This window comes from Pleurodeles waltl, chromosome 6 (genome assembly GCF_031143425.1).
Source record: "Pleurodeles waltl isolate 20211129_DDA chromosome 6, aPleWal1.hap1.20221129, whole genome shotgun sequence".
Taxonomy (NCBI): domain Eukaryota; kingdom Metazoa; phylum Chordata; class Amphibia; order Caudata; family Salamandridae; genus Pleurodeles; species Pleurodeles waltl.
The window spans coordinates 321,116,576-321,131,626 of record NC_090445.1 but is presented as its reverse complement, the minus strand read 5'-3'; the positions used below and the strand labels follow the sequence as shown (position 1 = coordinate 321,131,626).

Here is a 15,051-nt window from a genome sequence, read left to right as displayed (position 1 = left end):
CAGCTGAAGTAATCATGGTGCTGCGGCCAGCCTACCTCATGTACAGTTAAGTGATGCCAGGAGCCTACACAAACTTCATTTTCCCCTGAATTGACTTGTGCCTCCACCACAGGAGCCAGCCAGGAAGAAACCTGTCAAGGCAGTACAGCCAAGCTGCCGCATGGATAAGTTACTTACCTGTAAATCCTAGTTCTCTTCCAGGGGTATCCTCATCAAAGTCATAAACATTGAATATTCCCGCCCTTGTGCGGGGACCCCGGAGCATATATAAAATACACACATATTAAGTATGAAATATGTACGAAAAATATATATATAGCATTTTTAGTAAACAAATGTTCATACTAAACTCATAAATACATGTGTAAAACAGCAATGCAGACTATAATCATACACAGGCTAAAATGCTTTATTTCTATGGATTTTTTTTTTTTTTTAAATTACAATAAGAGAAAAAATATCTACCAAAGCCCCACCACTGGGCCTAGGGAAATAAGCAGTAGTAATCCTCAGAGAAAAAAGAGAAAAAACTACATTGAAAAACACTAGAGCATACTTAGCCAACAGGCTGCATGCAGGTTAACACAGGAGAACCATAAAAACTTTGGCACCGTGCCTTTAAGACCCTGAGCACCTCCAGTATCCCACCATGCCTCAGGGGTGAAGAGAGGTGACAGTTGGTTCACAGTTAGGTCAGTACTTTTTTACGGTGACAAGCTGTGTAGCCGATTCTAAAGATAGTGTGTCCTGCACTTCTAGGAGACGTGCGTCCGGGGAGGAGGGTGGGTTGTTTATGACTTTGATGAGGATACCCCTGGAAGAGAACTAGGATTTACAGGTAATTAACTTATCCTTCTCTTCCAGGGGATCCTCATCAATAGTCATAAACATTGAATAGATTAGCAAGCCCATCCCTTGACTCTGCGGACTGTCCAATAGAAGTGCAGGAATAGATAAGTATCATGCAAACAAATTTCTCAGAGAAGCTTGCCCAACTTGGGCGTCTGCTCTTGCATCTGAGTCCAAACAGTAATGTCTAGTAAATGTATGTACAGACTTCCATGTAGCAGCCTTACAAATCTCAGAGATTGGAACATTATTAAGGAGGGCAGCAGTAGCCGCCTTTCCTCTTGTGGAATGCGCTTTAGGTCTAGCAAGTAGTTGTTTGTTAGCCAACTGGTATACATTAACAATACAAGAAACTATCCATCTTGATATGGTTCGTTTTGATGCTGCCACCCCTGTTCTCAAATGACCATAATTTATAAACAAGTGGTTGGAATGTCTATTCAGCTTTGTTTTATCCAAATAAAATCTTAGCACTCTTTTCAGATCTAGGGAGTGCAAAGCTTTCTCTGCCGGAGTCTCCGGATTGGGGAAAAAAGTTGGTAGAGAAATAGTCTGATTGATGTGAAATTCTGACACCACCTTCGGTAGGAATGATGGGTGAGTTCGTAGAACCACTCTATTGTCGTGAAAGACTGTGTACGGTTCTTTGGAGGACAAAGCCTGAATTTCACTGACCCTCCTTGCGGAAGTAATGGCTACCAAAAAAGCTGTCTTCCACGTAAGGTGTTGCAAAGAGGCTTTGTGTATAGGTTCAAAAGGAGGGCCCATAAGTTTTGATAGTACTATGTTCAGCTCCCATGGAGGGGAGGGTTTCCGAATGGGTGGAAAAACTTTTTTCAAACCTTCTAAGAAATCCTTGACTACTGGTTTCGTAAAGAAGGATTCCTGAGAAGGTGACTTACGATAGGCTGTAATGGCAGATAAATGTACCTTAATAGATGACACCATTAGACCGGATTTTGCCAAATGGAGTAGGTAAGACAGTATGACCTCCTCCTGAGCCAGTATGGGATTCTGACCTTGCTGACAGAACCATATGTAGAACCTCTTCCACTTGAACGCGTAAGAACGTCGCGTGGAAGGTCGTCTGGACTCCTTCAAGATGTTCATGCACTCCTGCGAGAGCCCTAGGTGCCCATACTGCAGCAATTCAGGAGCCATGCTGTCAAGCTCAGAGAGGGTAGGTTGGGGTGAAGTACTCTGCCCTCCATCCTGCAAAGAAGATCCGGTCTGCACGGCAGCCTCCTGTGAGGTTGTTCCGATAGGTTGAGGAGATCAGTGTTCCAGAACTGACGGGGCCATTGCGGAGTTATGAGAATCATTCTGGTGCTGGATCTGTAAAGTTTGTTGATCACCGCCGGTATGAGGGGGATCGTGGAAAAGCGTAGAGAAATATCCCTGACCAGTCGATCAACAGGGCATTCCCTCGAGATCCCGGACGGTAGAACCTGGACGCGAAGTCTGGGCATTTCCTGTTTACCTCGTCTGCAAAGAGATCCAATTGAGGCCGACCCCATTGAGCGAAGATGTCTACGACGACCTCGTCGTGCAGGACCCAATCGTGGGCGTCCTCGAGGTGTCTGCTCAGGAAATCTGCCTCCACGTTTTGTTGACCTGGTAGGTGGCCCGCTGTAAGCGACATTCCTCTTGCCAGGAGCCAATGCCAGATTGTTTGAGACTCCAGAGATAGGGGTGGGGATCTCGTTCCCCCTTGTCTGTTCAAATAATACATTGTGGTCATATTGTCCGTTTGTATTAGGAGAGATTTCCCCTGAATCGATGGAGCAAAAGACTTGAGAGCCAGATGGACCGCTCTGAGCTCCAGCAGATTGATGTGGTACTCCCTTTCGTTGTCGGACCACAGGCCCTGAGCTTGAAGGGGACCTAGATGAGCCCCCCATCCCTGAAGAGACGCAACCGTTACCAGAGTGTCAGATGGAATTACCTGGTGAAACGGAGCTCCTACTGACAGGTGAGGTCTGTGCATCCACCATTGTAATGACTGTTGTGCTCCTATCGGCAGCAGCACTCTGTCCTCCCAGCGGCCTGTCCTCTGGCTCCAGTTGTTTTCCAACGCCTCTTGGAGGGACCTCATATGTAGCCTGGCATTCAAGACAATGAAAATGCATGATGCCATGGAACCCAGTAGAGATGTCACCTGACGGGCCGTAGGTGCGTCGGACTTCAACAGGGCCTGACACTTTTTCCTTATTTATAATAGTCGTTCTTCCGAAGGATACACTCTTTCGAGCTCTGTATCTAGTATTGCTCCCAGGTAATGGAGATTCTGAATTGGAATCAAGGTGGACTTTTGGTAGTTGACTTGAAGACCTAGAGACCTGAAAACCTCGAGCACAATGTCCTGATGGCTTCTCGCCTGTTCCGGAGAGGAGGCTTTCAGTAGCTAGTCGTCTAGGTATGGGTAAATGAAGATTTTTTGCTTTCGTAGATGTGCCGCTACCACTGCTACGCATTTCGAGAAAACGCGAGGGGCAGATTTCAGGCCGAATGGTAGCACCTTGAACTGATAGTGTTGAGGCTATCCGGAAGTACAGGAATTTCCGATGCTTGGGAACGATCGGGATGTGAAAGTACGCATCCTGCAGGTCGATGGAGCACATCCAGTCCCCCTGATGCAGCTGAAGGAAAATCTGGTGAAGGGCCAGCATCCTGAACTTTTGCTTTTTCATGTACTTGTTCAGTAGTCGTAAGTCCAGAATTGGTCCGAAAACACCCTCTCGGCCTTTTTTCGCTACTAGAAAATAACGGGAGTAAACCCCCTTCCCTCTGTGCGCGACTGGAACTTTTTCTATTGCTTTCTTTCGTAAAAGGGCGTGAGCCTCTTTGCGCAATAGGCTGACGTGAGAAGGATTGCATTTGGTTGGTGGCAAGTGCGGTGGAGGTTGCCGGAAAAGAAGAGAGTACCCATTCTCGACAATGTTGAGCACCCATTTGTCTTTTGTTATACCACGCCACTCGTGAATAAAGTCTGTGATACTTCCCCCCCACCGGAGTGGTGCACAGTGTTAAGGGAAGTGAGTTCTCATTGTTTGGCTGCCGCTTTGGGAGTGGACTGCTGTGGTCTACTTGACCCTCGTTCCCTTACGAGACTGAAAAAGAGGGCGTCCTTGCCTCTGCTGTGGCCTCTGGGACCAATGAGGGGTTTGAACCCTCTGCTGGAAAGGGCGCCTGTCATAAGGCCTATACCTTTGCCTGAAGTCCTTTTTCCTCTCCAGGCCTACTGCCCTCAAGGTGTCCACTTCCGTCTTCATGCGCGCCATCTCTTCGTCCGTATGGGTACCAAACAGCGAGTTCCCGTTGAACGGAAGATTTAAGATACGCTGTTGTGCCTCTTGTTTTAATCCAGTCAGTCTCAACCAGGAAGACCATCTTGCACAAACCCCATGGGTTGGAGACCAGACATCCCTCTTGAAGGATCTCCTGGAAGTCCTGCCTGTCCTCCCTAGGCAATTTGTCTGCGAACCTGTTCAGAGAGTCCCATAGTGAACGGTCATACCTGCCTAGGAGTGCAGAAGCGCTGGAGAGCTTCATCATAGAAGCCACCGTGCCGCACATTTTCCTCCCCAGAGAGTCTAGATGTCTGCTCTCCTTGTCCGGTGGAACCGTGGAGGATGATGCTACTGTGTGTGTTTATCGGGCTGCGGCCAATATGACTGAGTCCGGCGGCGGATCCGTCCTGAGAAATAAAGGATCTTGTTCAGGCGCTTTATATTTTTTCAAGATCCTAGCAGGAGCTGATTTGAGGGTGGCTGGCGCTAAAAAGGTGTCCATGGTTGGTTGCAACAGACCAGGCACTAGCGGCAGCAGCTTTTTCGAAACCGCTCTATGCTGCAGAGTTTCAAAAATGACGGATGAGGATGTTGACGGTTCTGGAACCTCTATGTTTAGCTTTTGTGCTCCCCTGATAAGCACCTCATTAAAGGTAGTGATGTCGTCCACCGGTGAGACTCTAGCTGGTGGAGAATCCGTTAAGGTGGGGGAGTATTGTCTGACGGATGACCCTGACGATGACCAAGAGGGCGACCTTCTGTGCCTTGACCGTGACCTAGATCATCTCTGGGAGTGTGACCTGCTGCGAGATGCTGTAGCAGAGCGCCCAGGCTTCGTGATCGACTGGTCAGAAGCAGAACGAGCCCGTCCTGCCCGCGCTGTCGGTGATGGTGTTCTCGGGAGAGAGGCAGTAGGAGAGTACATCCTCGAATACTGCAAGTCTGGGGAGGCCGTCGGTCTATTAAGGCTCTCCAACCACCTTGGTGACAAATTGATGGGCGAGACATGCCCAGACGATGCAGCTCTTGACCGAGATGAACCACTTCTTATAGAGACCACCGGAGATAGAGTGGTCTTATCCGCCGGTGGAAGCCGATGCTCTGCTCCCTGCAAAACAGGTAAAACCTGTGTCGACGTCGACAGCTGTATCGACGTCGAAGGGAGCGCCGCCGGTTGTTCCTGTCTCGACGTTGACCGGCGATCCTTGGACCGCGACCTGCTTGCCATCGTGTGCCTCGCCATCGAGCGGTGGGCCGCCAACGGCAGATGCCCTCGTTCCCGCCGTTGAGGCGATTTCGAAGTCGCCTTCCTTGACGTCGAGGGGTGCGAGGCCTTCGGCGGCGAATGGGCACGCCGGTGATGGCTCGACATCGATCGGTGAGTTGCCGTCGTCGGAGATGTGCCTCTGCGGTGTCTATGCTCTCTCGACGCCCTATCCTTCGACGTCGGGCGGGTCGCCGTCGACGGCGATCTATGACGGTGAGATGGTGGCAGCGACGACGTCGACGGGGAACAAACAGGTATCTTCCTACCTGCTGACGTCGATCTAGCCTGTCTCTCCTGAGAGTTGCTTGTTGGCTGCCTGGGAAGCGAAGAGGATGATGTTTTCTGCCTCTCGTGAAGCCCATGAAGCCTGATCTTCTCCCTGTCCTTCAGAGTTCTTTTTGACATATTCTTGCAGTGTTTGCAAGTGTCAGGGCAGTGACTCTGAGGCAAGCACACAATGCAGAGAGTGTGTGGATCTGACTGGGCCTTCTTCTTCCCACAGGAAGGGCATTTCACAAAAAGTGAAGGCATTTTTCAGTCAGGAAAAAATGTCCAGACTCAGACAATGATGTTAGATGTCGAGTAAAGTGAAAAAAACGCTGTTCTGAAGTATTTTTCTGAGAAAAACTCAGAAAAACTGAGAGCTCAATGCTCCAGGATCCTCTCAGAAGAAGCCGGAAAAAAGAACTGGCCTAACTGTGAACCAACTGTCACCTCTCCTTCACCCCTAAGGCATGGTGGGATACTGGAGGAGCTTAGGGTCTTAAAGGCACGGTGCCAAAGTTTTTATGGTTCTCCTGTGTTAACCTGCATGCAGCCTATTGGCTAAGAATGCTCTAGTGTTTTTCAATGTAGTTTTTTCTCTTTTTTCTCTGAGGATTACTACTGCTTATTTCCATAGGCCTAGTGGTGGGGCTTTGGTAGATATTTTTTCTCTTATTGTAATTTAAAAAAAAAAAAACTCCATAGAAATAAAGCATTTTAGCCTGTTTATGATTATAGTCTGCATTGCTGTTTTACACATGTAATTATGAGTTTAGTAAGAAAATGTGTTTACTAAAAATGCTATATATGTATTTTTCGTACATATTTCATACTTAATATGTGTGTATTTTATATATGCTCCGGGGTCCCCGCACAAGGGCGGGAATATTCAATGTTTATGACTATTGATGAGGATCCCCTGGAAGAGAACTAGAGAACTGCACGTTTAGTTTGTGAGGAGGGCAAGCGGAACAGCATTTATTATCCAAAAAAGCCATGCACATTGCATTAGGTGCCTCCAGTGAGGTGTATTCTAGAATAAACTATTCATGCAAATGAGTTACGGTTTCAACCTAAATTACCTCCAACAAACCCATGTTCTAAAAGTTTACTTTAATTGCCCTCTTTATCCACTCTCACTCTCTGTTGGCTCTCCCTCAATTCTTCTTTTTCTTCAGTGTGCTACAGTTTTTCTTACCACTCCTACATCGCTGGTACTAGTGCAATGGCAGAAGGAGTGACATTCTTGGAGAGGACTGAGTAGTAGATGTTGAAGGGATCGACATAGATGATATTTTATTCATGGTCGTCATGAACATTGGTGTTTCTCCTAAATGTCAAGGTTTCCTGTTTCAATAATTGTTGTTTGTTTATCATAAGAATTACATTTTTGTACAGATAAGCATTCTTTCCTAAAGTGTTTTTCTAAGGGAACGTCGGGTTCTTCCTGTGAGTATTTGGATGCAGGGACCTTCTGAAATAAGTCCAATGAAGGAAACTCCACGTCTCCTTTTTTGCGCTGGCTTCGTGGAAGTGCTAGGTGGGGCACATTTCATTGATTCATCCCTAGATGAGGGAGCATCCATTTTAGATTGAGGGTATTTCTTATTAATTTCCAGCAAATATGGTGCCAACCTCAGCTCCTTGTCCTTCCGTCTTTTAGAAGGGAATGTCTTAGATATTTATCACCACAAAGCCTTGTAAGTAGGATACAGGCAGTAAATGTATTGGACATCAGTATAAATGTTTTTATGTCCACAGGTAAAACAAGTTTGAAAAAAAAAGTGATTCTTTTAATCTGTCAGCCATGCTGACTGAGAAAGAAAGGGTCTCCCTGGCTCAGAAAAAGGAATCTACCCTAAAAACAACTCAATACTCTGGAAGCTGCAGGTAGGGCTGGTTCAGTCCCAGACTAGATCAGACGAGGTAAAAGGATAAGGACATGGGGAGGTTAGAGCAGAGCTCTGTTTGGGGACTCCCTAACACATGACAGGCGGTTGAAATCTGAGCTACGGTGGCCTCTTGAGGACCGAGGAGAGCTCGCCAACTCATTTGCTGAAGTTTGGGTTGCATTAAACGAGGAGGGTGTGCTACTAAACAAACAGTGATGATGAAGCCTACGGGCATTCTAATACTGTTTACTGCTATTTCAGATTACTGGGGATTCCTGGCTATACCATGGAGAATGATTCAGGCATATGAATATATGAAAGAGTTAACACTACAGAATAAAATATTCCAAGGACCATCACAGCTGGCAATCAAAATTGTGAAAGCTTGGCCCTTTAAGAATGGATGTGAGAGCACAAGCCCTGTAAGTGAGATAGGGACCAAATTACTAGGATTAGCAAATGAAACCAGATCACAATTCCGAGTCTGGTGCACAGGATAGTCCTTCAAAAAACCTGGCTGATTTCCCGTCTACTGCACTATAGCCTACGGCACTCGTAATACAGCAGAAGTGATATAAGCCATGTTTGTAAGGATTGTCCTGTCCACCAAACCCTAATTAGGATTCACGGACTGAAGAAATTGGTTTTGAAAAATACAGACTCTAGATCACGGACTGCCAAAATCTCATTCTTACATCAGCGTCTCAACAAAAATTTCGACCTGCATCAAATCTCCGTATCAACATCTTGGTAGTAGAGGCTTACACGTGAATGTATGCAAAGTCAAGTTTCTGCTCAAAATACACCTGCCTGCAGAGCATGGCATATCACGCCTCTCCTCCCTGTGTCTATGCAAGGGCCCTCCCTCCCCTATCTGTATAACTCCAGTGGCGTAATGAGAAATGACCAGATCCTGGCAAACTGTGGTCAGGGTCCCCTAAAAACATACTATCTCTGGTCTAACCGACCAGCTGCTAGCACCGAGTACTCAGTAACGCCACCCGCAAAGCTGAGTGAAGTCCATCCTGAATTCGGTGCCCACGGAACCAAATGTACATAAATTACAATCTTGCATTTCTTCTCCTGTCCTCAGACAGCCCTGGACGTATTTAAAGCCACATTTTCCCTGTGGTGTTTAGACCACGTCACTCTAACCTGGCTTCCTGGTCCGTGGTCGGGGAGGGGTATGCTCCAGTCGTCGTCGCTCAGGGCTCGGCGTCTCTAAGAGATGGCGGATCTTTTTGTAAAGAAAAAAAAAAAAAAAGTGAAACAGGACATTATGATTGTTACTGGTACTAGAGAGAAAGTTAAGAGCGATATAAGAATAGGGGGGAATGATTAAAGGGGGGCGAAAAACAGGGAAAAAGAGAACAGTAAAAGAGAAGTGTAAGTGCATCAAGGAGGCAAGAGAGGATGGGCAAAGTACACAGAAAAAATAAGAGGGAGCTAGGTCAAGCGCTTTGTTCCTTAAACAAGAGGGTCTGCAATGTTCCTAGCTAGTACGTAACTCCACACGTTATTAAAATTTTGGAGCCTTTGTTTCACTACGTTAAAACAGAAAGCCCTGATGTGTTTCTTCTAATGAACACTTTAGATTTCTGCCTCTGCCTGAGGTATGTTCTGGAATAAAAGCTATTTTGAAAAACTGATGATTAGTATTGTAGATGACCTCAGGAGACGGCATGATCCTCCAACTTCTGTTAAGGCTTTATCATATCCAATGGGTGATGCTCTCACAGCAACTCTAGCCGACAAATTTTTTAAACGTCCCTGGAAAGTTCAGCTATTTTAATGAGTCTATGCCCAGACAAAAACGTGTTTTAAACGTTGTTCTTTCATTATGTTGTGATCAGTTTATTGTTCTTGCAAAAATATGTTTTCTCAAAATATCGTAATTATATAATTTTTTTATACTTTGGTATATGACGTTATGGGCCATATTGTAGTTTGACTAAATATTGTGAACAGTAATATCGTTTTGAGTGTTTTTTGGTAATGGGGCGCGGGGGGCGGCAGGGGTTATGAGCCGTCTTATGGGTTTGGGTGGGTAGTGTTTTAAATCTTTTTGGAGGGGAGGTAATATTTATGTGTCTTGTTTTATAGCTTTGGAGGATAGTATTTTTTATGTAATATTTTGGGGCGTTTAATTTTTGAGTTAACTTTGAGAGATATTTGGGAACTGGGTGGGTAGTGTGTTTTAACAGTTTGAGGATTACAGTTACTTTTAGAGGTGGGTGATTTTGAGGGGTTTAAAGGTTTATGCACTGATGTTGTGGGTCATAATAGGGGTTTTTGGGGGCGTTTATGTTTTTACATGGAGATATTTATACATTATGGGCATGGTTGCCAATTTTATTTGGTCAATGAGTAGTTTGGAGTTTCCTGTACCAGTTCCCCATCTGCAGCACTTCAGGTCATCCAGCCCTGCTCTGACCCGCTGCCACGTCCGCATTGCTCACTGTGCCTGAGCACCTGGGTTTGTCAATGTTTTTTCTGCCTGTTTGCCCGCTCTGGTCACTGTCCCCTCTGATGGCTGGTTGTTGTTTTCTCTGTCTGTTTGCCCATTTGTCACTCTTTCCTCTGCTTGTTGTCACTGTTTTCACTGTTGTTTTCGTCTTGTTAAAGATATTTTTGCCCACTGCTGCGGCCTTTTTCTGCGTCTTCCCCTCCTGCCCGATTCCACAACCACAAGTCCAGCCAGTCTCGCCCATGCAGAGGCTCTCCCTCCCCCAAACACCTACTCAATGGATGCCGCAGCATGGCTAAAGGCAAGCGTGTCAAGCCCTGCCGGCGCCTGGACTGCATCCAGGGCCAGGAACCCTGACCCTCTGCCCACCCACCCACCTGTATTCCACCACCGGGCTCTATGCCCTGGACCCCAAACACCACAACAACAACTGCTGCATTGCCTCCTTCCGCTCAACCGATGGACCCTTCACCTGCCGATGTTGCCGCTTCTCCTGCAACACAGCTCTGCCGCCCACACAGGAACCCTCACTACACCCAACTAGAAGGCCACGAACACCCCAGAACTACTACAGTGCATTCTGCTCAATGCCCGATCCCTCTGCAAACACGTCATGGAAATCTGGGACACCATTACCACCCTCTCCCCAATGTAATCTACAACAAGACCTGGCTCAACTCCTCCTTGACCCCTGACATCACCACTGCAACGCCAGACGGCTACAAGATGATATACCAAGACTGAAAAAACAAACCTGGGGGAGGAATAGCCATCCTCCACAAGGAAACTATCCAAAGCATTGCCACCGGAGACGACTCCACACCTATCATGGAACACCTGAACATCCAACTCCCAACTGACGTCAAGACGACCATCAGAGGCATCCTCGCCTACAGACCTCACCCCAACCCGCATTCTGCAATACCATCTCTAACTTCATCACCACTTGGCGACCTCAACTTTTACCAATCACCTGGAAAGCATGAGCAAGATCAGCCTCACCAAATTGGTCACGACTCCATACACAGCTCAAGACACACACACTATACCCGGTCTTCAAATCCAGCAACAGAGTCAAGTACAGCCACGTCACCAAACTAACCTGGACCAACCACGCCATTGTCCACTTCATCAACACAGGCTCCCAGAACACCACCACCAAGCCCTACAGCTCCTCGCATCGCAGCTGGAAGAAGATGACTGAGACCCAGTGAACACAGGCCCTGAACATCATCTCACCCGAAGTCACATCAGACCTGGAGCAGGTAGTCCAGAACTTCACTGATTGTCTGCACATTTGGTGAGACAGTCACCCCATGAAGCCAGCCAAAACCAACAAAACCTCAGCTGGTATAAGCCTGACTTAGACCCATCAAGCACAACTGCAAACAACTAGCAAAGCAATGGCCCACCACCAAAAACCCCTTCAACTGAACTGCCTACAAATCAGCCCTCAACAAACACCACCAACGCATCAAAGAAACCAAAAGAGCAACCCTCACAAACCGCATCGAAACAAACACCAACCACACAAAGTACTCTTCAATATAGTTAGGGAATACTTCTGCCAGTCAGGCACCAAGAACACTATTTGCCCTTCACAAGAGCTCTGCAACACCCTGTGGAACTACTTCCAAAGCAAGATAGAGACCATCTACAACAACTTCGATCCCAAGCCCTCTGGTTTGAACGTCAACATCTCAGACTCACCCACACGCACCAGCCACTCTGTCACCACTTGGACTCCACTCACCATTCAAACCACCTCAGCCAACAGGTCCTCCATCTACTCCGGAGCACACAATGACCTCTGCCCCCACCACTTTTTCAACCTCAGATCCAAGGAAATCAGTGTGGAACTCACCAACATGTTCAACGACTCCATCACCACAACAGCCTTCCCTGACAGACGGAAACACGCAGAGGTCAGATCCCTCCTGAAGAAACAGTCCGCTGACTCCAGCAAACTCAAGAATTACTGCCCCATCTCACTGCTCCTGTACCCCACCAAAGTTCATAAGAAGGCCATCAATCACCAGCTGACCGATCACCAGGAGAAAAACAACCTCCTTGACACCTCCCAATCCAGCTTCCGCACCAACCGCAGCACGGAGACAGCTTTGATCGCAGCCACTGACAACATGAGATCCCTCCTCAAACACGGTGAGACTGCAGCCCTGATCCTCCTCAACTTATCAGCGGCTTGCAACACCATATCTCACTCCACCCTCATCAAGAGATTCAACAGCATCTGCATCCAGGGGAATGCCCTTAAGTGGATCGCATCCTTCCTAACGGATGAACACAGAGAATGTGCCTGTCACCTTTCACCTGTGAGCTAAAGAGTATAATCTGTGGCGCACCTCAAAGATCGTCCCTCAACCCCACCCTATTCAACACTTACATGACTACCCTCACAGATATCGTCAGAACTCACGGACTAAGTATCATATCTAAGCAGATGACACACAACTCGTCCTCTCTCTCATAGAAGACCCCTCCACCACCAGAACAAACTTCCGCAAGATATGACCAGTGTTACCAACTGGATGAGAACGAACTCCCTCAAGCTCAATTTGGACAAGATGGAAGTACTGATCTTTAGGAAGAACACCTCCCCTTGGGACAACAGCTGGTGGCCCTCCGAGCTCGGACCCACACCAACAGACCATGTCCGCAACCTCAGCATCATCCTCAACAACAGATTCACCATGAAGAGACAAATCAACACGGTTGCTTTCTCATGCTTCCACACCCTCCGCATGCTCCGTAGAATCTTCATGTGGTTCCCCATCAACATCATAAAGACAGTCACCCAGACCCTCATCACGAGCTGGCTAGACTACGGCAACGCTCTCTGCGCTGGCATCTCCACTCAGCTCCACAAGATTCCAGATCATACATAACGCAGCAACCAGACTCATACCTGACCTTCCCAAACAAACCCACACCACCCCCACCTCAAGAACCTCCACTGGCTCCCCATCCATAAGAGATGCCAGTTTAAGCTACGCACACATGCCTACAAAGCCTTACGTGACCCAGGACCGGCCTACCTCAACCACTGCTTGGATTTCCATCAATCTGTCAGACACTGGCGCTCCTCCACCCAGAGCCTTGCACACACACCCCTGCATCCGTTGCAGCCTCAGAGGGAATCGGTCTTTCTCCTATATCTATGCCAACACCTGGAACAACTTACCCCTCCACCTGCGAACAGCACCCTCCCTGGTGGACTTTAGATGCAGCCTCAAGACTCAGCTCTTCGACTAAGACCCGCGAAACACTAGATCCCAGATACTCTCAGGGGTGATAGAGCTGCACTATACAAATACTGATTGATTGTGATTGAATATATAGATATTGGGTTATGTCTTTTGGGGTGTTTTGCTGCATTGGGTGAACACTGGAAATATGTTAATCAAAGTTTTGAACAGGCGTTTAATGTTAACAAAAGGATACATTTTTAATACAGTTTTTGGTGGTACATGGATTTTACGTATACATAGTGCCTTGGAGGAGAGAAAAAAAAATCTGTTTATTATTTTGTGGTTCATTTCCTTTTTTGGGGTTTAAAAAAAAAACATTTAGATTTTGTCTTGCACAGGTGTGGTATAAAACATTAGTTTTGGCGTGCATGGGTTAAAGTTAGACTAGTGTTTTGATGGGTAATAATAGTGATGTTAAGATTCCCCGCTATGGCCCTACAGTCATAGACGTCAGACCTCCGCACCGCTATTATAGAATACTTTGCCATTAACGTGGTTTTGGTTACATTTAAAGCACACTGGGAGGCATTCAAGGCCTACATTCGAGGGATCACTATGGCTAAACACGGAGGTGACCTGCGAGCTATCCGCTGGGATATTAGCCGTGTTGAAGCTGCACTAGATGCGGACAGTCACTTTGTTATTAAAACCCGACAAGTACTCCACCCTTTGTGGTTCATACCAACCACTGTCACTTTCGTATTTTGCTAATAAAATTCTGGCAAAGATGGTGCCTAACCGGCTGTCTCTACTGCTGGACCAGATAATCTCACCAACTCAATTGAAATTTGTGCCGCACAGGTCCACATCACTGAACCTGCATACAGTGTTTGCGTCCCCTCAGAGCTTCCCCTAAGGTACTGGCCGCGGTTGCCTTACTTGAAGCCGAGAAGGCTTTTGATTCCTTAGAATAGCCCTTTCATAAGCTTGACATGCAATGGGGTTATGTTTCCTTGATTATACTACTGTACTCCTTTCCTACTACCGGTATTCAAATTAACAGCACACTGTCACAGGCCTTTCCCATCACTAGGAGAACTCTGCAAGGGTGCCCCGTGTCGCCCCTCCTTTTTATAATTGCAATAGACCCTTTGGTACGACATGCTCCTCAAACTCTCTATGACGCCAGCCACAATGATCCTCATTGCACCAGAGTGGCCGAGACAGTGGTGGTTCCCGGATCTCCTTCACCGATCACTCCGTCCACATCTCAGGCTACCCTGCAGACCGGACCTCCTGCCGAAGTTCGGAGGACAAATGAGACATCCCAATCTCTTCTCCTTGAATTTGGCAGCATGGCTCCTGAGTTAGTCCAGTATGGACATCTAAACCTTTCACAGGATTGTATGGAAATCCTAAAGGAGGCAAAGCGTCCATCTACTCGTTCGGCATACTCCTTCAAGTGGAAAAGATTCTGCATCTGGTGTTCTTCTAAGGGGATAGACCCTACATCTTGCAAGGAAGATGTAATTCTCCCATACTTGTTACAATTGGCACGATCTGGCCTGCAACTTTCTTCAATAAAAGTTTATTTGGCAGCTTTGACTGCTTATAGGAAAACTCCTTCGCAAACCTCTTTCTTTAGGATTCTAGTTATCAAAGATTTCCTACAGGGGTTAAAGAAGGTCTTTCCTCCAGTTAGGTGCCCTTCTCCACCATGGGAACTTAATGTGGTCCTTTCACCTCTAATGCAACATCCATTCGAACCCATACACAAGGCATCTCTCCAACAACTAACTTGGAAGACGGCCTT

The 15,051-nt window shown here is 47.0% G+C and overlaps 1 protein-coding gene across 1 annotated transcript in view; it reads right to left on the bottom strand.

Moving 5' to 3' along the window:
• The window catches only part of REC8 (REC8 meiotic recombination protein), a 1,036,252-nt gene that overhangs the window by 799,287 nt on the left and 221,914 nt on the right, over positions 1 to 15,051 (bottom strand). Inside the window, exon 6 of the mRNA XM_069238146.1 lies at positions 8,718 to 8,799. Coding sequence (XP_069094247.1) covers positions 8,718 to 8,799 — 82 coding nt within the window. The remainder of the gene's footprint in view (positions 1 to 8,717; positions 8,800 to 15,051) is intronic.